Source organism: Podarcis raffonei, chromosome 5 (assembly GCF_027172205.1).
Source record: "Podarcis raffonei isolate rPodRaf1 chromosome 5, rPodRaf1.pri, whole genome shotgun sequence".
NCBI classification, from domain to species: Eukaryota; Metazoa; Chordata; class Lepidosauria; order Squamata; family Lacertidae; genus Podarcis; species Podarcis raffonei.
This window is the reverse complement of record NC_070606.1, coordinates 100,010,555-100,037,276: the sequence shown is the minus strand read 5'-3', so window position 1 is coordinate 100,037,276 and position 26,722 is coordinate 100,010,555. Positions and strand designations below refer to the sequence as shown.

The following is a 26,722-nucleotide window of genomic DNA, read 5'->3' as shown; positions in this document are numbered from 1 at the left end:
ACACAAAGGAAAACAGCGGCAGAGCGAAGAACGTGGGTTTAGTCATCTTCAGGTACGCTTCTTATCAGTCTGCCGGGATCAAGCTCAGAATATCACATTTTCACATGCTCACTCCAAGGATGGGTGGGGGAAATGGATAGGGCACCCCACAAAAGGGAAGGGAGAGATGGGGTTAATCCCAAAGGATCACTTCCTGCCTCTGAAGAAAGAAATCTTTGGATCTAAGGGACCAACCCATCTGAATTCGAATCCCGCAATGGGTTCTGGAAGCGAGAGGCAAATGTCAAACTTCAGTTCAGCGACTTTCCCTTTTGCAATGGGTGGAGGTGATGGGAGAAGGAAAAAAATCTCTCCTCTTTTGGGAAAAACAACAGCAGCCACCATAGGCGCAGGGCTTTCGAAATGCCTTGTTTTCTTCCACATGGGGGAGGCGGGGAAAGCACCAGGAAGAAGCAGAAAGGAGGAGGAGGAGGAGGAAGGCACTCCTGATATATGGGAATCCAGCAAGTTCTCAGATCCCACAATAAAATGCCGACACACCATTTAAAGCTGATTACAGCTTTGCTTCCAATTGCAAGAGACCTCACGCAAAAGCGTCGCAGTAAACACACCTTTATCTGCTCATGACTCAAAGAGCACAGCTGAATCTCTCTCACCTGGATTTTCAGACCATTTTCATCTCATGTGAGAAGAGTGGTCTTGAATCGTCAGGTGCCCTCGCCTCTGTCCTTTCCCATTTTGCTGCAATTTTCCCAACATTTCTTTTCCCTTCTTTGTGCGGAGGCATGCAGCTTTGATTCACAGGCCAAACAAACCCGACTTGGGCATTTTACACGAATGAACCTCAGACTCAAGCACATCCTTCTCCCCACTCAAATGATCCATTTTGATCCGTTACACCCACTTGGGAAGAAAGTGCAGTTTGCCGTTATGTCTGAAACAGCAAAGCACCTTCACGTGAGCTTGCAAAAAACTAGACAAGTCTACCGAGATATTTAGAGAGCTGCCACTTGTTTTAACCTGTTTTTAGTTTTTAGTTATTTTAATTTTTTGAAAGTCTCAAATCATTGTTGTTAACTCTTGGTACTGATAATGTTATTGTTTTATACATATAGTAAACCACTTTGAGGATTATTATTTTTCAATTCAGCAGTGTATTAATGTTGTGAATTAAAAAAAATAATAAAGTCCTCCAGATCCAGGAAGGCCAGCTTGGATCAGGACCTGGTTTGAAGGGATATTTTTTGCTGGTTCAGATGTAATGCCAAACTGTGCTTTCCATGAAACAGAGAGAGAGAGAGAGAGAGAGAGGGAGGGAGGGAGGAGTGAAAGAGAGAGCAGGAGGTTTGTTCACACATGTTCTACGTCATGTTGTGATGTCCATTTGGCCCTCTCTCTTGCGATGACGGACCATAAATTGGTGAGAATCAGACCTAGAAGAGTTGGGATAAATTGGCTGCAACATGTCAGAAGTCACACTCAATAGTAGAGACGTCAAGAGCATTCTGACAACCACTGAAACAGGCGCCAAAATTGCTGGTGTTCAAATGGAAATCAGTCCAGTTGTATACAATCAGTATCTGCTATTGCTTTCAGTCTGCAAATTGTGCATAACTGATTACCTTCCCCTCCCGCTTGCATTGTGTTTCCTTTGCGTTGTCATGAACGGGGTGGAATAACGTAACGGCAATGCAAATTACAAAATCAATGATGTAAGTTATGTGATTTTATCATTTTGCCACAGAGAACAGGAAGACGAATAGCACAGCTTTGGGTGGAATCGAACTGCAGCAGAACAGAAAGAGCACTGTGGGGGCCCAATACAGGATGGAATGAAAAAGATGGCAGCTTGAGAGCCAATGTGGTGTGAGAGCCAGTGTGGTGCAGTGGTTAAGAGCGGTAGTCTCGTAATCTGGGGAACCGGGTTCGCGTCTCCGCTCCTCCACATGCAGCTGCTGGGTGACCTTGGGCCAGTCACACTTCTCTGAAGTCTCTCAGCCCCACTCACCTCACAGAGTGTTTGTTGTGGGGGAGGAAGGGAAAGGAGAATGTGAGCCGCTTTGAGACTCCTTCGGGTAGTGATAAAGCGGGATATCAAATCCAAACTCTCTTCTATGATCTTATAAGCTATTAGGGTGGTGTACAACTTAATGTACACAATATCATAGAATCATAGAATTGCAGAGTTGGAAGAGTCATCTAGTCCAATTCCTTGCAGCTCAGGAATCACAGCTAAAGCATCTCTAACAGGTGGCCACCCAACCTCTGCTTAAAAACCTCCATGGAAGGAGATTCCACCACCTTCCAAGGGAGTCTGTTCCACGGTCAAAGAGTTCTCACTGGCAGAAAGTTTTTCCTAATGGATGCACATTGCTGCTTAACGCTGAAACTTAAAATAGTGGAATTGCTACTAGTATTGTTTATTGTTGTAGTTATACAGTGGTACCTTGGTTCTCAAATGCCTTGGTTCCCAAACACTGAAAACCCAGAAGGAAGTGTTCCGGTTTTCGAACGTTTTTCAGAAGCCGAACATCTGATGTGGCTGTCGGCTGTTGTTTCCGAGGCGCCTGCACCAAGCAGAAGCTGCGCCTTGGTTTTCAAACATTTTGGAAGTCAAACAGACTTTCGGAACAGATTAAGTTTGGCACTTTTGTTTTTGCTATTTATTTTGTGTTTTTGTGGCTTTTTCGGTTAATTTGTTTTTGTGACTGTGTGGAACCCAGTTCAGCTACTGATTGATTGATTGATTGATTGTGTGACTGAGGAAATGGATAAAAGCCCCCCATCCAAACAACAACTATCATCAGTGCAGGTAAGAAAAAAATAATAATTGTTGTTGTTGTTGTTGTTGTTGTTGTTGTTGTTGTTGTATTATTATTTTATAGGACAGTACATTGATTATTGCTGTCATTTTATGGATCAATGGCCTCGTTAGATAGTAAAATTCACGTTAAATTGCTATTTTAGGGGTTGTTTTTAAAAGTCTGGAATGGATTAATCCATTTTGCATTACCGGTACTTTCTATGGGAAAGTGCACCTTGGTTTTGGAACACTTTGGTTTTGTAATGGACTTCCAGAACGGATTAAGTTTGAGAACCAAAGTACCACTGTATTGCATTTTATATCACTGCTGTTGTGATATGTAAACTGCTGAGATATTTTGTTCAAACATGAAGCAGTATAAAAAGTTAACCAAACAAAGTCACTTGGTAGCAATTCTGCAGCCACACCCTTTTAAATTTTGGGACTATGCACCAGAACAGCAAAATCTAAATGCGGTTGAAGTTTGCAACCTCTCTTGGTCCCTCTCTCTCTTGGAAAGAGCCAGCAATTCTTGGCCCTCCCACTATAGCCTTGGGAACTAAACACATCTTGACTGAGTGGCTTCCTCAGATGTCTCTCCTATGGCTGTACGGTGCTTTCCGAGAACAAGATGATCTACCAGTCAAGGGCCTCTCCAGTTCTCAGCAAGGCCGAACAGTCCTCAAGGGAATAGTTACCAGGGGGTAAAAGGCGGAGATCCTGCAAGGTGAACGCCTTATTCCCCATGCCAACGCCCTTTGGTAACAGCCAGTGAAAGCTGAAAGAACACTTTCAAATTGTGTTACTCTTTGCAAGGGTGGGGCATGATGCAAATCACAATTTTAATAGGTCACTGTAACCGAAGAAATCCTTCCAGTTGGGTTGGTTCCTAAACTGTCATCAGGGAGACAGGAAGGTGACAGGTATTCATCAGAGAGCCCTGGAGTCACATCAAGAGGCGAAGGCAAAAGAAAGAGCAGTCTCCTGATGAGATCTTAATTCCTTCTGATTGGGGTGCTGGAGGAGACTCTTGAGAGTCCCATGGACTGCAAGAAGATCAAATGTATCCATTCTGAAGGAAATCAGCCCTGAGTGCTCACTAGAAGGACAGATCCTGAAGCTGAGGCTCCAAGACTCTGGCCACCTCATGAGAAGAGAAGACTCCCTGGAAAAGACCCTGACGTTGGGAAAGATGGAGGGCACAAGGAGAAGGGGATGACAGAGGAGAAGATGGTAGGACAGTGTTCTCAAAGCTACCAGCATGAGTTTGAGCAAACTGCGGGAGGCAGTGGAAGACAGGAGTGCCTGGCGTGCTCTGGTCCAGGGGGTCACGAAGAGTCGGACACGACTAAACAACTAAACAACAACAACAAGGCAACCTCAAGAAGATCCGGGGTGTGTGTGGCTAAGATGGCCCCCAGCAACACAGGAGCCCCTGATAAAGCCGAAGATACCAAGAGGAGGTAGACACTCCATCTCTGGTTCTCAGCAGGTCAAAGGATGCAGACCCAACGAGAACTTGGCCAACTTTGGCTCACACTCGGGAATCGTTTGTTTTATTTATTTATTTCATTGAAAGACTTTCATGAATAGCAAAGGTACATATAAACGCTTCTGTTTTCAATTCACAGAGTCCTTTCGACACATCAGCTACATTCGGTGTGAGACATTGTTGTCGCAGGCATTGTGAGGATGTGGGGGGAGAGAGGAGAGGGGAGACAATGATCTTTCTTTCTTTTGCATATGTAGGTGCAGAGTTGGTACCCACAAGATACAAGAGACTACTCCCAGACCCTACAAACCTCATCACAAGCAAAGACCAATGGGAGCATGACACAGGTTGCAAAATGAACCCTATCCAATGATCTCAGTTGTGTCTAAACCACCCTTGGTAATGTTTACAAGCAACCTGGTGACATGAATCGGGACTTAGGAAAATATGACGCTTTAACCCTTGAACTGTGCCCAACGGAACTGCATTTTGCACGGGGCATTTAAATTAACTCCGGCTACCAGTGGACTTTGGAAAACTACTATGCCTCTTGAGCAACTGTGAATTACTGCAATCTAGTGACTCACCAGCCTCATTCTACCGCTCACATTCCCAACTTCCTCCAATGGAGGAGTTGTTCCATCCAGTCGATGGGAAAACATGACCAGGAATGACCCATGCCCTACCTTTGGGAACTCAGTTCCTTCCTAACAGTGAAAACATTGGGCTGCAACTTCCCAATTGCCACCATATTTCACGCACCAGCCTTCCAGTGCCGCCCCCCCCCAAGCCAGACCCGACTCTTACCGTCCACGTGGCCGACTTGGCAGTGCTGGATTGTTGAAATGAGACGTCAAAGCTGTGAGGTCCTGGGTAGTCTGTGTTGGAGGGGATGGCGGGCGAAGGCGAGAGGGCGTCAAAGGTTGAGCTGGGCTGGGCGTAAGGGGAGGGCGCCGTCACGCTGTTCTGAGCATGGTCCGTGTTGTACGGGCTTGTGGATGAGGAGCCATTTTGTATCTGCTGGTCCATGCTGTTGAGGAGCCCCAGGTTTGTATACTGTGGCTGAAAAGGAGAGAGAGAGAATACATAGATATGTTACAGTAAGGGAAAGAACCCAGCCTCTGTTCCTCTGGAAATAATTCCAGCTCAGCTATCAGTGTTTGGCAATCTATATCTATCATCTATCTATCTATCTATCTATCTATCTATCTATCTATCTATCATCTATCTATCTATCTCTATCATCTATCTATCTGTCTGTCTGTCTATCTATCCACACACACACACACACACATTTAGCATCTTTAAGCACCTTTAAGTTTGGCACAATCATGAGAATAACAGAATCATATAATTGTAGAGTTGGAAGATGTCCCCAAGGGTAATCCACTAGGAATCACAGCTAAAGGATCCCTGGCTGATGTCCATCCAACATTTGATTAAAGACCTCCAAGGAAGGAGAGTCCATCACCTTCCAAGATCATAGAATCACTGAATTGTAGAGTTGGAAGGGACCCCAAGGCCCCTGTAGTCCAACCCCTGTGATGCAGGAATCACAGCTAAAGGATTCCTAACAGATGCCCATCCAACCTTTGATTAAAGACCTCCATGGAAGGAGAAATCGCCACCTTCTGAGGCTGTCTGTTCCAAGAAGGTTATTTCCTGGATTTCCTCTGCTCCATGGAAATAGCCAGGGAGTTATGGTGCCACCTTCAGCCATACATTTCGTTCAAGCTCAAAGAACCTTCTGGTTGCTCTTCTTCTCCTGCTCCCTCCTCGCCAGTGACATCTTAATCCTTCACCTCACACTATTTTACAACAGGGAGGGATAAGTCATACTTTTAATTTTCCTTGGCTGAAATATTTAATTGTATTTCACTCATAAAGCACATCAATCAGATTATATTTTTTTGAAGACTACCAGATGTAAGAAGAATCTCAGCCCTGACCCAGTTTGGACAATCACATCTCAGACTGATAAACCAAGACACGTGAGTCTTTTGAATACAGAACTTTCACAACCAAACCAGGAAGACTGTAATTGACTGCAGCTTCTCATTGCGTCTGAACTGGAGAAACTCTGGTTAGCAGCATGAGAATGAGGCAAGATCCTAAGTCCACTTCAAACCACGGTTTAGGATCCTGGCTCGTTCAAATGCTAGGGACCAAGGTTTCCTGGTTTGGAGAAACAGGAAGCTATGAGACTTCAAGATCTGCTCGCCAAGTTACACAATGAAGATGAAAAGATCTTGGCCATAGGTGTCCATTTAGCATTGCTTTTAAGCTGCTCTTGGGTTATTTCTGTAGCTGTTTTGATTCTAGTTCACCCATCGCCCGGGGACATCTGTGGAAGGCGATTAATAAATAGCAACAAGCGAGCAGAGCTTTAGTGGGTGAGCAGGTGCAAGCAGCTCGCTCACATTTTGGTTTATCAAGCTGAGATGTGATTGCCTGAACTTGACCACCGAAACATATTTACGTTGGTAAAGAGAAAGGACGGCAGAGGAACCAATTCACTCAGAGAAGAAACCAGCAAGTTTGGCAATGTCGCTCAGCACGCACCCCTGGCACCGATGCCAAGAGAAGCAGCCAGCCCTTTTGCCTGCCAGCTAGAGGCACCTTAATCCCTAAACAAAGCCACCCCCGCCTTGAGGGGCACCCTTGCTCAAGCAACGCAGCCCTTTCCCCAGCAGGCTCAGCCCTGAGAAAAGCAGGCTGTCCTCTTGGCCACCTAGATTTGCTCCATTGCCACAGCAGCCTTCCAAGCCTGTCTTGCTTGCTCCTGCAAGGGATGGGCCACCCAGTCAATTTCAGGTTCTCATTTTCCCAGCCTCGATTTAGCCACATTTCCACATCGGTTTGTGATTCATTTTTGTCTTAAAGTCCTCCTGAAAGCTGGCTAGCGTCCTGGTGTTCATTTCTCCTAGTATTTGTGTTTTCGCAAGCCATTTCCCCACATGCAATGCATTTTCGTCGCTTGTTTCAACTAACATATGCATTCCGAAGCACACCTTCCCCTTCAAGAACCCCGGATTTGTATTTGTATTTTTTAAAAATCGTGCCAAGTCCCACCAACATCCCACTTACTGCAAAATCCCAAATGAACTCTCGTGGGAGTTCCTTCAGGCAAAATCCGAGGAAGCACCAAAATTTGCAAACCTGGCAAACTCTTTCAAGGGGGTTCTGTCAGGAATGTGGCAGATGAGTATGTTTTAGCCGTGATTATTTTTTTTTTTTAAGTGTTTAATAGGTATCTTGCCTCTTAAAATGGCTGTTGCACAAGCATTCGCCCTTCTCGTTTCCAGCAGGCATCGGGCAGCAGATCAGATTAGAAATCTTAATCGTAATAAAGAGGAAAGCAAATTGTAAATACGGCAGCCTTGTCATTCCAAGCAAGCCAGGAGCCATCTGTCTGAATGGCGAAAAGGGGAAGAGCCATTCCTCTGCCTTGATCCGGCCACATTCCACAGGCCAGCACCCCCTCCCAGCTTGCTATTTAAATAGCGATTAATCCTCGCCTTGACACGAGCAGCTGGGAGGCTGCTTTGCTCTCCCTGTTCCTCCTGTGATCCTCTAACCCTTTGGCCCACTCCACCCCTGCCCCAGACAGGTGCATCAAAATGTCCAGGTGAGAGGAGGAAAGTTAAGACACACAGGGCCAACGCTGGGTCTGGGCAGCCGAGCCCCAGGCCAGAGAGGCTCAGAGGAGCGGTTTGCAGCCAGAGGTCAGCGTCTGAGTCGCTCACGAGCCCTGGGGCGGCCATCAGATAACTCTCTCGGAGGCGTACGCCTCCTGACAAGGGAACAATTAGAAGGGGGCAGCTGAGCCAGGGGGACAAAGGCGAAATTTGACTCAGAATTTGGCTTCCGATGAAAACACCCCTTGCCTGTGCTCTCGCTCTCCTTCCTTCCAAAGGCCGCAGAGTCACTTCTGAGAACAAAAAAAGGCTTCAGGTTCTTGCTTGACTGGCCACCACACCATCAAAAGATTTGGAGGAGAAAACGGGGAAAGTTGTTTGCTTGTTTGCAAATTTCAGGTGGTCTGTGTTGGTGATGCGACAGAGGCTTGCGCCGCTCCCCGCCTCCCCCGAATCCTACCCTAGGCGCTCCACTGGGGCACCCAAGATGGGGCAAATTCATGTGTGTGTGTGTGTGTGTGTGTGTGTAACTAGGACAAATGGCACCTGCTCAGTTCCCCCTCCGAATAAGGCCACCCGAACATAGTGCTCCACCATGAACCACAGCCACCGTGTTTCAGCCAGACTATTGCAAAACTCCACCTCTCTGCTTCTGCACAAAACGAAAGGGGACCGTTTGTTCCTCTTCACACTTAACTGAGGTGTCTTTATAAAACTGTACTTGATGAAAAGTACAGATAAAAGAAAGGACTTCTTAATGCAGTGTATAATTAAACTATGGAACTCACTCTACCAGGAGAAAGTGATGGCCTTTGAAAGAGGGTTGGGCAAGTTCATGCCAAAGGGGTGACATTCTGGATATCACCAGCATACTATTCACGAACACCAACCATGTGTGCAGAGGACCTGCTAACAGGGAGTTGGGAGGAAGGAATTATGGGATGGTGGCAATCATGCCACCTAAATCAAGATTAGCATCAGGGGAGGACGGGGTAAAGAAGAGATCATGCAAAACAGTGCACCAGGGCTTGGGAACCAAGAGCAGGTTTGGGAAGCTGGTATCTTGGCCATTCCAAGACTGCCAACTGACTCTCCTCTCTGATTACAGTCAAATAACACCAAATATTCCGTGAAACTAAGATGTTCAATTAGGAGTTCCAAGAATTCTAAGCAGATCTATGGCAGGGGCATAGCATGGGGGGCTGCTGGGACGATGGCCCCCAGAACATTTTTCTGGGGGCGCTGTGCATGCCGCCATGCCACCCCCAGCTGCTTTGCGAGCCTTGCAAAGCAGCTTGGGCTGGCATCAGTCTGGTGATGTTGATGGCACATGCTGGGCTGGTGTGGCAAGTTCCATTCAACCTCTGCGTCCTGCCGCCCCAGCGCCCGCCCGCCCGGGCACCAGCAAACCACGCTATGCCACTGATCTACGGCCTCATTCAGACTTCTGCTTGTCCTGCTACTTTCCCCTGGGAAAACCCACTGAATCTTTACCACTGAATTGGAGCAATTGTCAGTGGGGTTTTCTGTGGATTGAGGTTTACTCCGATTCAGTGCTAAAGAGCAGCTTTTCCAGGGGAAAGTCGTGGGGCAAGCAGAAAACCACTCAGACCCGTGCTCTCTAGGCACAAGACAAGCGGAAGTATGAACAAGCCCATAAATATGTGGAGGTTTTGTTCTTGTTTTTATTGTGTCTTTTTTGCTTTTATATTGTATTTCACATTGTGAACCGCCCTGAGATCTAAGGATAACGGGCAGAATACAAATTCAATAAATAATAATAATGACAGTTGCTGATCCAGAGATTTGGAGTTTCTTTTAGCTATGTTTCATAAAGCTGCAGCAAGCTAGATTCCTTCACCCACCCCTGCCTGACTGCAGATATCTTTAGGAAGGTACACCGCCCATCGCAGAAGGGTTAAAGGCAAAAAAATTGCAGGGGTGTTTGTGTGTGGTTTTAGCATAGCTCTCTCCATTCATCTGTTGCCTGTAGATTTATCGCATGATGACAATTGCACACAGTTTGATAAATGGAGAGAGATATTTTTTGCTTGCACTCCAGAGCTAAGTACAGTAATATCCACCCTATTAGGAAGCAATCTGGTAACCTTAGAAGATTTCTCTCACTGAAGCAGCAAGAAGAGATATCCATCTGTCTCTTGTACAAACACAGGCAGCGGCGGCAGAAGGAATGAACTTTGCCTTTCCAAGGTATTCAGTAATGTTGAGGGACCTGCGAGCTGCATTTGGATAAAATGCTGGATGTAGCAAAATGCCCAGGGAAGGGCCAATCAGAATATTTACGTGATACATAACACATTTTTTGCTCTATAAGACTCACTTTTTCCCTCCTAAAAAGTAAGGGGAAAGGTGTGTGCATCTTATGGAGCGAATGCAGGCTGCGCAGCTATCCCAGAAGCCAGAACAGCAAGAGGGATTGTTGCTTTCACTGCGCAGCGATCCCGCTTGCTATTCTGGTTTCTGAGATTCAGAATATTTTTTTTCTTGTTTTGCTCCTCCAAAAACTAAGTGCGTCTTGTGGTCTCATGCGTCTTATAGAGCGAAAAATATGGTACTTCTCTGGGACTGTTTCACTTCAGACTGGGGGTAGGGGTTGCACGTCTGAATGTGGGCCTTCGGTTTAAAAGCATGGCATCCCCGCATGCAGAAAGCTAGCACAGCAGAGGGAGAAATGTTTTATCTTAGTGCTTTCAACTAGCCTTCTACATTTAAAAAGCCGTAGGTGAACATTAGCAAAAATACAACCGCCTCCACCTGCAGTCTGGGATAGTAAAACTTCGACCAAGGTACTTCAGGTTGTATCAACAACTGAAGCTTTGTAACTGCCCATCCAGGTCAGTATTGAAGGAGCATCTCCACCTCCATTGTTCTGCCTGGACACTGAGGTCCAGCTCCGAGGGCCTTCTGGCAGTTCCCTCATTGCGAGAAGCAAAGCCACAGGGAACCAGGCAGAGGGCCTTCTTGGTAGTGGCGCCCGCCCTGCGGAATGCCCTCCCACCAGACGGCAAAGAGAAAAACAACTACCAAACTTTTAGAAGACATCTAAAGGCAGCCCTGTTTAGGGAAGCTTTTAATGTTTAATAGGTTATTGTATTTTTGTGTTTTGTTGGAAGCTGCCCAGAGTGGCTGGGGGGACCCAGCCAGATGGGCGGGGTATAAATTATTATTATTATTATTATTATTGACTGATCTGACTGGCAGCAGCTCTCTGGAGTTTCAGCCTCAGGGGTTTCTCCCAGTCGAACCTGGCACTGCCAGAGACTGAAACTGGGCTTTCTTCTCTGGCACACATACCTCCAGAAACTGAAAGCTCAGCACAGCCCTTTGCCAAGTAAATCCTGGATTTGCACAGATACCTGTCTCAATCCCATTGATGCAGGTGAGTCCCCGTTCCATTTTGTGATTGTTCAATGGGTTGGGCTGCTCTCCTTCACTTCCCGTCCCATCAGACTTTGAAGAATCTCTGAAATTTATTGTGGACACATCTGTAATTTGCCAGCTTCTGTGCCTTGTTTTGCCATGCAGTTTGCGGTGCACACAAGCAGGTGAGCACATGGGATTGCAATACCAGACAGCAATAATCCCTCGAAGCACCCTGGGGGATGTGTACACAGATTAAATCACAGATCAGGAATGGATTCCAGTGCATTTGTATTGCTGCATCACGGTTCCTCTGCTATAAGTAAGATCTCACCTTAGACAAAGGCTACATTGAATCCCAGATTTAACTGTTATATACACTGCTTTTTTTCTTTAAAAAATGTTTAGGGGTACTCTCATTTTGACTCAAGAAAAATCACTATTTTATAGTTCAAAACAGGAAAAATAAATAAAGTAAATGGACAAAAGTACCAAGATTCACAAAATCTTTAGGGGTATGCGTACCCCTGCATCCCCCCAGAAAAATAGCACTGGTTATATATCTCTATTCCAACGAGAAATGCAAAAGAGCACTCAGGTTCCCTTCAGTAACAGTTAATTACTTTGTACCTGTACACATGCAAAACTGTATCACAGCTTTGGCTAGTCCAATTTATTTCCTCGATACTTCATTTAATCCGCTGTTGTAAATTGCATCCCACATAGCTGTGATGTTTAATTAAAAACGGTGCTGCAATCCATGTGCATTGGCAGCTTGGCAAAGGGGAGGAGGCATATCGGTCTGATAAATAATAAATAAATAAAATGTGCAAGCGAAACAAAACCAGCAGCAAACCGTATACGTCCAGAGGTCCAAACAAACAGTCAAGTGGAAAAACAACGGCTTCGTAAAATTGCTGGTACAAGATTAGGTGGGGGGGAATGGGAGGCAGAACTGCCAGAGCACCACAGAAACTCGAGGTTTTAAACCTGTGTAAAATGGATAAGGCAGCCCTTGCCAATTTGGTGCCCTCCAGATATTTTTAAACAGCCGCAGCCAGCACAGCCCCATGGTGTTTTGGGTGATTGGAGCTGTGATCCAACAGTTTCAGAGGGCACCAGCATGGCAAAGGGTGGAATAAGCTGGCTAACAGAATGGATACCCATGTTTCAATGGCTGAAATTCACTGGTAAAGGTCTGGAAGACTTTACTACTTTAGGGAAAGTGGCGTGGCAAAGGGCAGGGAGAGGAAAGGCACACAAAGATCACAGAGACAAGTGCATATTCCAGATCCACAGCTGAGCACTAACAAATCCTCACACTGCAATTCAAAACTGGGCAGAGTCGATTATTGGTTTTTTTTTTTAAAAAAACGGGACTAGCGTATAAGTTTGTTAGGGAAAGGCAGAATGTGTGCAGCATGGCAAACAGAAGTTTAACCAAGAAGCATGGGTAGGTAAGTTTTCGAACATTTAAGAAGTGGAGCAGAGGAGAGAGAGAAACTCCTGATCGTAACTACATAAGCCAGGAGAAGCAGCTGCTATTTAAGACTGTGCACAATGTACATTATATGAGCTGCCTGCGCCTTCCTTGCCAGGATCAAGCTTAGACAAACTAGTTCTGCCTGTATGCAGCAGAATATGGCTGTGCACAGCACTGATTGGCTGGCACCTGAGTTGTCACGAACTCCTTCCCACTTCTCCCTCCCTCTAGAGTGCTTTTGCAAGTTCCCTAAGTTGGCAATCAAGCAAAACGCGGAGATATAAAGTAGTCATCCCGCCTGAAATGTGGAAGGGAGAGCGAGGCTGATGGCTGAATTACCCTTTGAATTGCTGAGAAGTCTGTTCAATGCATTGGGAACTGGGGGGGGGGGGTGTGGAGAGATGCAGCAAACCGCCTTTTCCATGCACCAAATCAATGCCCAGCCTTGCCTGAATGAGAAGAAGGAAGTCAACTTGAGATGGCTCCCATCATCACAGACCAACAGAGTCCAACAGGATGCGAAGGGCCACACACACACCCCAGCCATGGCTTAGGGGGACAATTCAGAGAACCATCTCAATGCCTGGCTGCCATAGGGGGGATGCCAAGCTGATTTCCTCCTGGTTCAGCCAACACTAATTTGTAAAGGTAAAGGGACCTCTGACCATTAGGTCCAGTCGTGACCGACTCTGGGGTTGCGGCGCTCATCTCGCTTTATTGGCCGAGGGAGCCGTTGTGTCCGCAGACAACTTCCGGGTCATGTGGCCAGCATGACTAAGCCACTTCTGGCGAACCAGAGCAGCACACGGAAATGCTGTTTACCTTCCCGCTGGAGCGGTACCTATTTATCTACTTGCACTGGTGTGCTTTCGAACTGCTAGGTTGGCAGGAGCAGGGACCGAGCAACGAGAGCTCACCCCGTCGCAGGGATTCGAACCACCGACCTTCTGATCGGCAAGTCCTAGGCTCTGTGGTTTAACCCACAGCGCCACCCGTGTCCCTAACACTGATTTAGTGTGTGTAAAATGTCATTTCCCAGATGCTATCCGCTTGCTGCTTTGTCAAATGTCTGCTATCTAAAGCACAAAAATCATGCAGACAGTTAACAGTCATTTGCAAAAGAAAAACCCTATGGCACAAATGATGTCTCACACACATCCTTCTGATGCAACTAACATTTCTGACCTTTCAAACATGCAGTTGGTACTCAGTACACCAATACACATCAGTGGTTGTCCTAGGAGAAGGCTTCAGGCTTCAAGTTGAGGGTTTGGGTATTTGGTCAAAAGAGTTTTGGTCCGTTGACCCATCAAATATTGGTTAATACTGGTCAATGCTGATGTGGAATTTTGAAATCACCCTTTTCATTCGAACAGTGGGTGGGAGGAGCTGAATCACCAGCAGGTACGATACTTTTGCTAATTACAAAAACAAATCAGTTACGTTAAATGGTGAAAGTTATTTTTTTTTAACAGTAAATAACTCTCAAACTGATTCTAACTTTAGGTTTGGTTTCTGTTGCATGGTTCACAGAAGAGTTCTCCTCTCTGACTTCTACCCTGGAATAACAAGGTCAGTTTACCTTTCTGTGTGTGCTTTAAAAAAAATAAACAAATAAAACAAATAAAAAGCAAAACGTGGCCACAACTATTAAAAAACACAGAGGCAGTTTTTAAAAGGAGGAGAAAGCAGGCCAGTTCTTCAGATGTTATGAAATACCGGGCTCAACTAAGCGGTGTGCCAACTTCATCACATGCAAGCTTACTTGGAAGTAAGCCCCATTGAACTGAGTGGGACTGACTACAAAGTAAACTTGCCTAGGAATGTGATGTTACTCAGATAGAGGCTCAGGTTGCAGATGGAGACAGAATTTAGCTGCAATTTTCTGCACCCCATTGAGCTCAACGCACGTTTCTTCTGGGATGTTAAGACTTCGTAGACACCTTACAGTATTTCCTCCCCTCCTTAAAACCTCAAGGCTTCTGCTATTTTAACCACCTCCTTCCCAATATCTCCCACAATATTCTGACATTCCAGTGCTTTATTACTTTCTGTTTTTAAGGCTGGCTGCCCATTCCTGAAATTGGGGAGGTGGGAAGTTAGAAGTGCCAATCAATGCCAATCTCTCTGCTTTCACCCTTTGGCAACAGGAATATATGGAATATTTCTGGTCAAGTCGTTTGTGTCCAATCTGAGTTTGGGGGAGAAGGTGAAGGATAAAATATTTATTTTTTTAAAAAATAATCGGGCACAGAAGGCAACAACAGGTCTTTAAAAATACGAAGGCTTCTCTGAAAAACTCCAGACAGGTTTTCCAAAATGATCTAAGCCTCTGCCTGACACTGTCTGAGACATGAATTACCTACTCTTAACCCAACCCAGGTTCTGCAACATAAGATCAATTGAACTTTCCCCCCCTTCCTCGCAGGAGACCCTGTCAGCAGCATCAGAGCACCATCCAAATAAACAGCGCCCCAGGGCAAAATACTTGCCATTTTTTTGGTCTCTCTTCTACCACCTGCCTCTGGTTCACAATAATAAAAAGGTACAATTTGTTTCAGGCCAGGATGATCAGAGGACAGAACACACACACACACACACACACACACACACACACACACACTCACTCCCCAGTGGGGAATCATCAAGGACAAACGACTTTAGCTGAAAATCTGTGGGGTTTTCCCTCTTGCACTTTACTCCTTTTTCAGTTGTAACAGGAAACATTTATTTATTTTTAAAGCAAAACAGCCAGCCCGTGACAGCAGGTCAGTGCAAAACAAGACGAGCTCTTGCCCCACACGACAAAATGATTTTATTTTATTTTTTAATATGAGGACTCTGCATCGGTGTACGGCAAGGAAATATTTAGGGAAGATATCAAACTTGACTTTTGAAACCCAGGAGCTCAACACTCCCTGAGTTTTTGGAAGTACAGGCATAGTATGGATTCCCCCCACCCCTTTGCCCTGCAATGAATCCACTCTTTTATGATATATTTAACAAACTTATTTGGCTCTCTTTCCCTGCAAATAAAGAGACATACACCAGTCCTGACTGACTGTGCTGTGTGTGTGAACTCATTTTCCCTGTTACACAAGTCCTTTTCACCCCAATCTGCAAGTCAGCTCTCCCCACATGGCGGTGATCTCTGCGATCTTAAAAATAACTGTTTATAAAACTGTTTCTAGGATGTGTGTATGTTATCCCTACCAAAGTTTGTTGCAAGCATTCATTCCCATTGCACAGAGCAGGACGCAAAACGCAAATAATTTCATTTTAATGCGGACCCGTTCACAAGCTACTGGTATGTCAGGATTCGAAAATTCCAAGATAGATCCCTTTATGTTTGGAGCTTACAAACGACCAAGCACACACAAAGGCACAAATTAGAAAATAAAGTATAACCCCTTTTTAAAAAAATAATCTGTCCAGTTTATCAATATGATTGTTTATCAACCGTAAGTAAATATATATTTTACAGAGCCTCGCTTCATTGTGAAGTACGGCATGTTTATCCTTTTCCAGATCAGAAAATGCGTCCAAAACCTTACAAGGAATTCACGACAGAGATGTGCAGTCCTAGCTTCAGAAACACACAGTCCTCAAATTACCTGCCATTTCTACATTTCCAGGTATAAATAAACATGGGGGGGGGTCAGGATCCTGCCTCCAACATATAGACTCCATGGAGATTACAGCAATGCCAGCAGATGGGATTCTGCTTCCCCAGCCTCCCATTTTTAATTTTATTTGAATTTCTGCCCAGATGAGTAACTGGGCAGAGTTTAAGAAATCCTTCTTATCATCATCAATTATCAGTGCAAAAGGATAATGAGGTATAAATGATGGGAGGGCTGGAGAAGAGCTCTCTGAACCTAAAGCAATGCCTGGCACACAAATATGTATGTTTGGATGCAGAAAAGCAACTGTCTGCCCAAATCAGCCCTGGCAAAGCTGCCACAATTTCAGCGAAGCTTCAGCGCTGGGAAACAAACAAGCTTGGGTGGCAATCTCCGAGACAAGAGCAAAATTGCCTTCGGATGACCGAAGGCAACTCTTTTTTTATAAAGAGCTGTATCAGGAGATCAGAGCTGGGGGAAAGTTGGAAAGGGTTCGCGGGAAGGGCGCACAAGGAAAGCGCCGGTGCCAGGGGTTTATTCGCCATTCTCCTTTCATTCCATCTTTTGTCAACTGTAACGATTATCAGCAGCCATCTCCCATTTTATTGCAATGGGCAAAAGCACATCATCACTCAGGGCTGACAGGAGGACGGCCTGGGTCACCCACAGAGGACAGGTGAGCAGATGATTTGACCCCAGGTGAAGCCTGGCCAGAGGGCGACAGGATGGGAAGACTCGAGCCCAGGACAAGCGTAGGGGCACACATCTCAGGAACAACACATCTCTCCAGATATTTATAGCTGCCAGGAGACAGTGTGTTTGTGCATCTCACCAAGCCCAGAGGAAGAGCAGATGCATTAGCAGGCCTCAGTTCCAACCCTTGCCATCTGCAACTAAAGGAAGCCAAGAAGCTGCCCTATCCTATCTCACACCATTGGTGCATTTAGCTCAATATGGTCTACACTGGCTGGCAGCAATGGCTCACCATGATTTCAGGCAGGAGCCTCTCCCAGTCCTACCCAGAGATTCCAGTGGGGTTTGAGCCTGGGAGCTTCAGATTCTCTGCCTGTACCCCCCCAAAGGAAACCAAATATTTCTGCCAGAGTGCGCAGAAAGCAGGGTAGCAGTTGATGCTCAGAGCAGGCGGACCAGAACCTCCACTGCCCTGGATCAAGTACCGTATTTTTCGCTCCATAAGACACACTTTTTTCTTCCCAAAAAAGTAAGGGGAAATGTCTGTGCGTCTTATGGAGCGAATGAGTGGTCCCTGGAGCCAAATTGCCCAGGAGCAAAAAGCAGATCATGCTCTTTTTTTTGAAAGAGGGAAGGGGGTGTTGAAAGGGGTGCTGATTGTTTGCCGATCAGGGAGAGAGATAAGGGACGCTAGAGATAAAGGAGGCTGCCTGGGAGGGGGGAGGTAAAAGCCCATGGATCCTCAGGATTCTGACATTGGGTCACCCCAAATTCACCATCAGATCACATGTCTGTGGCCACAGCATGAATCACAAAAATCATACATCCACTGTTTTGTTCAGAATATTTTTTTTCTTGTTTTCCTCCTCTAAAAACTAGGTGCGTCTTATGGTCAGGTGCACTTATGGAGCAAAAAATACGGTATTTAGGGCTACACCAACTCATTGCCATTGTCTCCTTCAAAATGGCACAGGGCAAGTGGCCAAATGGGTCACTTCTTAGCTCAGGACATCTACCTCGCCAGCCCCAGATGCATCACTGCGGGAGAGTCCTTTAAAACAAATCATCGTGGCTGGTTGTTTTGTCTGCCCAAGATGGTTTCCTGGGTTCTAAAATTCTCTCGCCTCCATCGGCAGCTTTAACGTCAATGTGTTGTCATTTAACTGCCAGGGAGCCCTCCAGAAGCAGATAAAGTTTCATGCAGATATGCTACAGATCTGCTGACAGGGCGAGATGTCAACTTGAAAAGGACAGGCACACATTCCTCACGGAAAAGTCCATCTCTTTCAAAGAAGAAGTTGCCAAGGGAGGCAAAACCTCTTTAATTCCCATCAACTCCTCTTGCTCACTCACACAACCATTTCAAAAACGCCCGGACCCTCGGGTCAGAATCGTCACCCTCTTGCCTTTTCCATCGCAAAGATTCTCAGAACTTTTTCCATTCTTTTTTAGGTATGCATGAAAAACTCTGAAGGGTCTGCAATGCACCAGAACGCACGGCACAATTTAAACTGCTAGTACCTTGCATTTCCTAAATGCATAACTCCAAAACATGAGTCTCTTTCATCATTCCTGGCCATAGCAGACATCTCCTGACCTCTTAAGCACTCCTACATTATTATTATTTATTAAATTTGTATACTGGCCTCCATCTGTAGTTTGCAACATAAAAATACAAACTGAGAACACAAAATAAATGATGAAACAAGAACAAAAAACAAACCAATAAACCATCCCACCCAAACACAGACTTTTTAGCTCCTGTGAAGGCTCGGGAGCTACCTGTGGGTTTTTCACATACACACACACATGTGCCCATGCCCCACATTCTTCCTACACAAATTCCTTGCTCCCATCTCTTTTCAACACCAACTATGGTGTGGCACTGCACACTGCCTGTTAGTGAATGAGTCTGAAACCAGGGTTCGAAGCTGGTTGGCAAGCCCTGGTTAAAAATTAACCACATTTCGCATTATCCCAGTGCAGACTATTATGTATTCAGTGGTCTGTGTTTGCCTGAGCTTGAGTCTGGACCATAGCTGTCAACTTTTCTCTTTTCTTGCGAGGAATCCTATTCGAAATAAGGGAATTTCCCTTTAAAAAAGGGAAATGTTGACAGCTATGGTCTGGACTAAGGATTCTGAGCTCCTGTGTTCTGATTTGATACATGATGTCCAATCACAGAACATTTCAGGATTTGGGCCTCTGCCATTGGCTCTTCATCTCTGAGTCGTGATTCGCAGCTTGGAAGTTTAGACAGCCAATCACGTTGGAAGTGGGAGTGGCCCAGGCTTTCAGGAGTGTATATAAGCAGTTGCTTTGCCCCTGTTTCCCAGTTATGTAGTTCAGTGAAGGTTTTGCTGTTATCGCTGTGTCTTGCCTCATGGGAACTGACCTACACTTCACAGACACAACAGTATACCGTGGCTAAGTTGAGGAAGGAGAGGTAGGGAACCCACACCAGATAGTTAAGGGATCAGGAAATGACAGGTGCACACTAGACCAAGAGACCAGCTCCCTCCTGGATGCTTCACTTGAGATTCCTGCATTGCACAGGCGGCTGGACTAGATGACCCTCAAAGTCTCTTCCAGCTCTACAATTCTATGATCCTGTGACCCGAGAGCATTCAAGCAGATGGGGGAGAGAAGCATGAATGGAGGATATATCTTTATTGGAAGTCAGGGATGCAGCAGGCAAAGCTAGGACGGCAAAGCACAACTCTGAGAGCTGCACCTCAGTGACACTGCAAGGGGATCTGCTGCAAATCCTTGTGGATTGTCTGCTACTGGAGAATGTTCTGGGGTCAGCCCTGAGAGACAGAGTGAAAAGGTGTGCAAAAAAAAGAGAGAGAGAGAATTTTTTTATTTAGCCTTATCAGTCAGAACAGAAGAGCCCGTTGGAACAGGCTAATGGCCCAGTTGGTCCAGTCTCCTGTTCCCACAGGGGCCAACCAGATGCCCCACTGGGAAACCCACAAGCAATACTGAAGCTCTCTCCCCTTGTACGATTTCTTGCAGCTGGGATTCAGAGGGCATTACTGCACCCAGTTGCAAAGGTAGAACAAAGCCATCACAGCCAGTAGACATCAATAGCCTTCTCTTCCTCCATGAATCTGTCCAATCCTCTTTTAAAGCCATCCAAGATGGTGGCCATCACTGCTTCCGGTGGGAGGGAGTTCCACGGTTTAACTAGGCACTGCATAAATAAATCTGTCCCGAATCTTCCAATATTCAGCTTCTTTGGATCTCCACGAGTTCTCGTGTTTTGAGAGAGGGAGAAAAACTTTCCTCTACCTACTTCCTCCTTTATAAGCTTCTATCTTTTCGCCTCTTACTCTCCTTTTCTCTAAATTAAAAAGTCCCAAACGCTGTGACCTTTCTTCCTAAGTTGCTCCACGCCCACAATCACTTTGGTGGTCCTTTTGTGAACCTTTTCCAACTCTGCAGTCTTCTTTTTGAAGTGAGGCCACCAGAACTGTACACAGCATTCAAAATGTGGTCGCACCATAGAGTTGTAGAACGGGGTTCTGATGTCTGCAGCAGCTTGATTCCTTTCCTAGTGATCCCTAGCACAGAATTCGGCCTTTCCCACAGTGCCTCACCCAGGATCTCTAAGGGCTTTAGGGGCCTCCCTGGAAGTTCTCCAGATGTTCTGCAGCTCAACACCCACCAACAGTGGCTGGTGAGAGTTAGCCTCCAAAACATCTGGAGGGGGCAGGTTGGGGGAAACTGCTCTGATGATTCATTCCAAAAACTATTGCTACACCTTTGCCTTGCAACCTGCCATATGCCTTCATCCTGCACTATCCTGATTTGCAATTTGAAATGAGAGCCAAGGCGAATGGGGCAGCTATACTGGCCTTGCCGAACCTGCATTCGTGACTCAGTAGATAAAAAAACCACCACCCTCCACCCGGAAGTGCCCCAAACCTATTGTTTTGTGAGGTTCCCATGAAGCGCTCATCCCTTTTCTGAAGCCAGCCCCATAATCCCTGCCGTCGATCACTTGCTTAGTGCTCAAAGGCGCATTAATATCGATGTACACAAGCCCAGGGCGTCACAACAAGGTGTGAACATTTCTCAGAAATCCCTTTGTGGCAAGGAAGACACAACTGGGGGAGACCTAAAGCAAAAGCAGGAAGGGGTTTTTTGGGGGGGGGGGTGGAAGTGTGTAAAAAGAGGGAGAGGAACATGTATTTTTTTCATCAGTGAGGCAAAACCCACCCATGTAACTAATTGAAGCAGAAGCTGCAGGCTGACTTCAAAAGAGGGTGGGGTTGGAGATCCTTGGGAATTTTGAAAACAGGTAATTTTAAAGACACAACATAAGTAACAGTCTAGTTTGGTGAAGATTCCTCTAAAGCAGAGGTAAGCAATCTAAGGCCCAATCACCTTCTCAATCCAGCCCATGGATGATCCGGGAATCAGAGTGTTTTTACATGAGCAGAATGTGTGCTTTTATTTAAAATGCATCTCTGGGTTATTCGTGGGGCATAGGAATTCGTTCATTCCCCCCAAAAATATATAGTCTGGCCCACCACATGGTCTGAGGGATTGTGGACTGGCCCACGGCTGAAAAAGGTTGCTGACCCCTGCTCTAAAGTGATGTTTCAAAGGTGAATTTGGTGAGAGATTTGCTGAAGAAATTACATTTCGAGCGAAGCGGAAGGATAGCTTTGATGAGACAGAGAAATGTCGGCGTTGAGGGAGGTTTCCATATATCCCAAGGTTTTGAATTTAGATATGGGGATAAATTCAATTCCACTTGCGCTTAAAGGCAACTCATCTGCAGTTTCCAAAGCGATAAGTGAACCAAAGTGCAACCATCCCTTGAAATTCACACTTATCCAAATTTTGCAATGCAATTCTCCGTTCAAGTAATTCATGCACAAGCACAAGGGTAAGAGTTGTGTGTGTGTGTGTGTGTGTGTGTGTGTGTGTGTGTGTGTGAATGCATATATTTGTGAGAAGAAAGTCTAGAACAATCCATCATATTAGGGGAAACAACTTTGGAAAAATGAGCCCATTAGGCAAAATTGCATCTGTATATATTTGGGAAAAATTGGCACTAAAAGGCTGATTCTTTTTTGTGTGTGAGGATATTTTTTAAAAAAAGTAACGGATGTGGAACTGTGGAGAACTGGACACGAAGTTTGGGAAAATGAGAAGCAAAGAGAGGCTGCAATGGTCAGATTCTCCCATCCCAATGCTTGTTTCTGAACAGCACTGTTGCAGTTGAGCAACTGATGCCATTTGCAGAACATGGTGCAGTTTGGCATATGACGGTGTGCAGAATGCAAAGTACAAAATGCAACGCAACACCCAGATCCACAACAGATCCTGCGGTGTGCGCTTGACCAGTAAAGACTGCTTCTGCCAGATTTTGACTGCCTGGCGAGAACCAGCTTCCATCTGTACAGCTTAACCAACATGGCAACCCTCTTTCAAAAGGAGCTGGGACGATTGCACTTGCGACTAGGAAGGATTCTGAGTGCAATGCTTCTCCGAAGGCAGCACAAAGGCACAAAGTCCGGATGAGCCAAAGACAAGCGGAACAGAGTTCAAATTGTGCTTCAGTGGCAACTGACTTCCTTCCCCCCCACCCCCACCCCCAAAATCAGCTAAGCGACTAAAAAATGCTATGGAACGGGTGAGAGATTCCAGAGCAAAAATTAAACCACAGGGCAGTTAATGCAGCTCCAGATCATAAAAGGAAACGGTACCCAGTTTAAGGTCAGAGTGGGTCCTTCCTAGATTTTGAACACTCAACTTCCTTTGTCCGTTTCGAACAGCCGGGCGGGCGGGGGGGGGGGGAGGGAGGGGATGAGAGGAGAGAACGAGGAGGGAAGGAGCATCAGTGTTTGTATAGCCGCAATAATTTCCTTGTCAGCACCTTCATGGTGGTGGAACTCACTCCACTGAATGATTGGTTAAGTCTCTTCCTTTGAAGACAGAACTGCCTTCCCCCTTGGAAAGGGGCCAGAGAACATGGGCTGTGGGGGGTGGAGGGGGGGAGAAGAGGAGGGGAGGGAGGGATGGAGAGAGCTGTCTGCAACCTGGCTACAGGTAGATTTCCTCACCATACTTTTCCCTCTCCCTCCAAATACAGCTGTTTGAAAACAGCCCTTGAGTTTAAAGTTAAAATACTTTTAAGTATTGCAATTGCATTGTATTATTGCATTTTACTCCAAACTTTTCCCCTCCAGGGAACTCAACGTGGCACACATGGTACCCCCCCCATTTCATCCACACAACCACCTTGTGAGGTAGGTGCACATGAGAGGCAGTGACAGTGGTCAGGAATGATGGGAGTTGCAGTCCAACAACATCTAGCGACCTGAGTTTGAGAAAGGCCCTGTTCTAACCACTACACAACACTGCCTCTCAAGATGGTTGTCTGAGAAGGAACACCATTAAGCCCAGAGTCACAGGAAAGAGTCTGGCTAGGCGGTGGATTTTTGCTGGGGAAAGTTAGCTGCGCTAGAAAACAAACTGCTTCTTGTTTGCAGGTTAAGGCCAGGTTTGGCCCATGCAGGAACATCGCCCGACACTCAGCCAAATGTCTCTCTGTGTGTTTTGTCTGTTGTGGAAGGAGACCAAGAGGTTCCAGCTATAGTCTGGACATCGACTTCCCATGCTGGGCAACCAGAGGCCCCCACTCCAGAAAGTCAATGAGAAGGACCTGGAGGCAGAAGGCATTGTGTATCCCCTGGCACTCAGAGGTCTTCACTGCCCCTGACCATGGAGGTTCTCCTTTAGCTTCTTGTGCCTGGATTATTATTATTATTATTATTATTATTATTATTATTATTATTACGGTTTATGAGAGAGGATTCTGATAGGTGCCTTGCCTTTCGAGCCTAGCACAAGCAACTCTTTTGATACAGGGATTTAAGGAGCAGCATTCGCAGGACTGCAATGGTGCACTCCATGCTTGGCTGTCAACGTTTCCCCTTTCTTAAGGGAAATTCCCTTATTCCAAATAGGATTCCTCACAAGAAAAGGGAAAAGTTGACAGCTATGGCTCCATGTTGCGAGCTACCCAAGGCACCGGGGCGTACAAATGTTCTCGGAAACTGCTGTGCACAACAGCCCTGGGAAAATGGCACTGCAGAGGATTGCGTGTCAGGTGTCCTGGGTTCAACAACCTCCTGAAGACACAGGCGGAGGAGGGCGGAGCCTTCCCTTCACACCGTGTGCAGCCTGTAGATCTCCTCTCTCGCTCTCCCCCCTTCCAGCATTAAAAAAACCCTAAGTGGCAGATGTCTTGCTTGTTGCCTAACCACGCCAAATGCTCAGCAGGGTGAAGGAGTTCAATGCCTCACACCCAGTGGCTTTCAAGCGCATTTCCCCCTCTTTCCACTTGGCCAACGGCTGCAACCAAGGTCGCCGGCACCCTGCTCTGGGTGAGTCAGGGCCGAGGAGGAGTCGGGTGTCTGTCTGGCACAGGCGAGACCCGCCTGCATCTTGCCTCACTTCTTCCTCTATGACATCAGCAGCCCCTGAGCTCTGGCACATGAATGGAGGCACACTTTTGAGCGTGGACTCCATGAACTTCGCAGAAGAACATGAGGAGCCCGCTGGATCAGGCCAATGGCCCATCTAGTCCAGCATCCTGTTCTCACAGAGGCCAAATTGGAATCTCAGTAGACTGCCTCTGGGGCTGGAGGTTCCACCTGAGCATCAGAATATAGCCCTGACGCAGACCAATGGCCCATCTGGTTCTCACAAAAGCCAACCAGATGGGAAACTTGCAAGCCATGGTTTCCTCAATGGGAAACCTAAAAGCAGGGTTTTCCCAACAATTGGCATTGAGAAGAGGCAGAGCACAGCCATTGTGGCTAGTAGCTATTCATAACTTTCTCCTCCATGAGGGGGCTGCTGTGGTCTGAGCTCTTTGGGTGCCACACAGCAGGGGCGGCGTGTTCTATGGGCACCCCCAGCCCAGCTGATCGCTCAGGATTTGGACTTCAGCAGCGAAGGGAGCGTGGCCAAGGAGCACAAGGGAGTGCAAAGACCTCTCCTCTGCAGAGGTACCTGGGAGGGCTCTGTTCTCCGCAGGCCCTTCATTAGGACTTGCACAACAGTTCTGCCTCCCAGGCTCTTGGGTGGAACTCACTCGCAGGAAACCCCTGGCCGGAGAGGAATGAGTCACAAGGAAGAAGAGGCAGTGGGAGCCAGAAGGGTAGGAGTTGCAAAAACTGAATCATGGAATCAGAAAATTGTGGAGCTGGAAAGGATCCCCTAAGGGTCATCTAGCCCAACCCCAGCCATAACTAAGAAGCCGACACCCATTCTCCCACCTTTCTGTAGGCCTTATGACTTTGTAAAGAGCCACAGCCACTGATCCTCAGTAGGCCAGATGGCCAAGCTTTCCTTCAAACCTATTCCTTGACCTCTTATAGCCCCATAAGAGCAGAAAAACAGTGTAAGAAGGGGCTCCAGTCACAGTGGCCAACCACATGCCTGCGGGAAAGCCTGCAAGCAGGATCCAGGCCCCAGAGCCCTCTCGCCTCCTGTGGTCTCCAGCAACTGGGTTTCCGAAGTGTTTGCGGCCTTGAGCTGTGCAGGCAGAACTCAACCAGCCTAGCTAGCTGCCATTGAGAGCTTTGTTCATCTGGGCAGAGCTTCTCTCCACTGTCTCCCACCTCCAAAAGTTCTCCAGCTCCCCTCACTCCAGCCCTTCTGCTCCACCCTTCCTGACCCATCTCCTCTTCTTGCTCCTCCAGATCTCAAAGATGGCACAATCACTCTCGGGCCAGTTGTAGGTTGCTTCCAAAAGGTGGTCCAGCAATTGGTGACACTCAACATGCAGAAGCAGAAGACATCTTTGAAAGGAAGTCCTCAGGCCCAAACGAGAGATGGGTTGTGCAACCCTGGCCCCCCGAGTCTGGATATTTTCACAGCCGGGCGGTGGTGGTAATGGGTGGTTGAGGCAGGATTCCTAAAACTTTGTTAAAAATCAGCATTTTCGCTTTGGTTTCTGTCACTCTCTTCGAGGGCTCCGGAACAATGTCAACCATTTGGAATTACACGATTTTCACGTCCCACCGGAATTGCAAAGAAAATGGTGCCGGAGCCAAACTGTTGCAAAAAATAGCGCAAAGCGCTGTGATTTCCCCCGCCGTGTAATTTTCTCAGACTGCAAAGCAGCTTCCCTCCCCCCTCTCTCCTTAATTATGGATATGGTGGTTCAGAAGCAGAAATGAACACCGTTTGCTTCGATCTAGCCCCCTCCTCCTCACGCTTCTCTTTCCACTCCAGGAGAGCAGCATTAAAAGACCAAAAGTATTTTGCGAGGCCTGCATGGTATCAACGCTTAAAAGGAAGAAAGAAAGCAGCGCTGTCCAGTTTGAAACAGAGCCGAAGCTCTCCCTTTTCAACAAAGGGATGCCACTAACTCTGCAATGCTTGAAACATTTGAACCCGGTGAATGAAGGGCCATTGGGAACCGTCAGGCGGACAAGGGGAAGGAAGCCTGGAAGATTCAGATGTGATGGAACCCCCTTCTCTTCTGAAAAGAGGTAACGGACGTGGATCAGACCTGGCCAGTGTGGGAGAGACACAAGAACAATGGAGAGCAAGAAACAGTGACAGATAGATTCACTC

The 26,722-nt window shown here is 46.6% G+C and overlaps 1 protein-coding gene across 6 annotated transcripts in view; it reads right to left on the bottom strand.

The window, feature by feature from the left end:
• TP63 (tumor protein p63) overlaps window positions 1-26,722 on the bottom strand; it is a 152,046-nt gene that overhangs the window by 65,037 nt on the left and 60,287 nt on the right. For all 6 annotated transcript variants that reach the window (XM_053390858.1, XM_053390854.1, XM_053390853.1 and 3 more), the window contains one exon: window positions 5,103-5,357. In XM_053390858.1, the coding sequence (XP_053246833.1) occupies window positions 5,103-5,357 (255 nt within the window). The remainder of the gene's footprint in view (window positions 1-5,102; window positions 5,358-26,722) is intronic.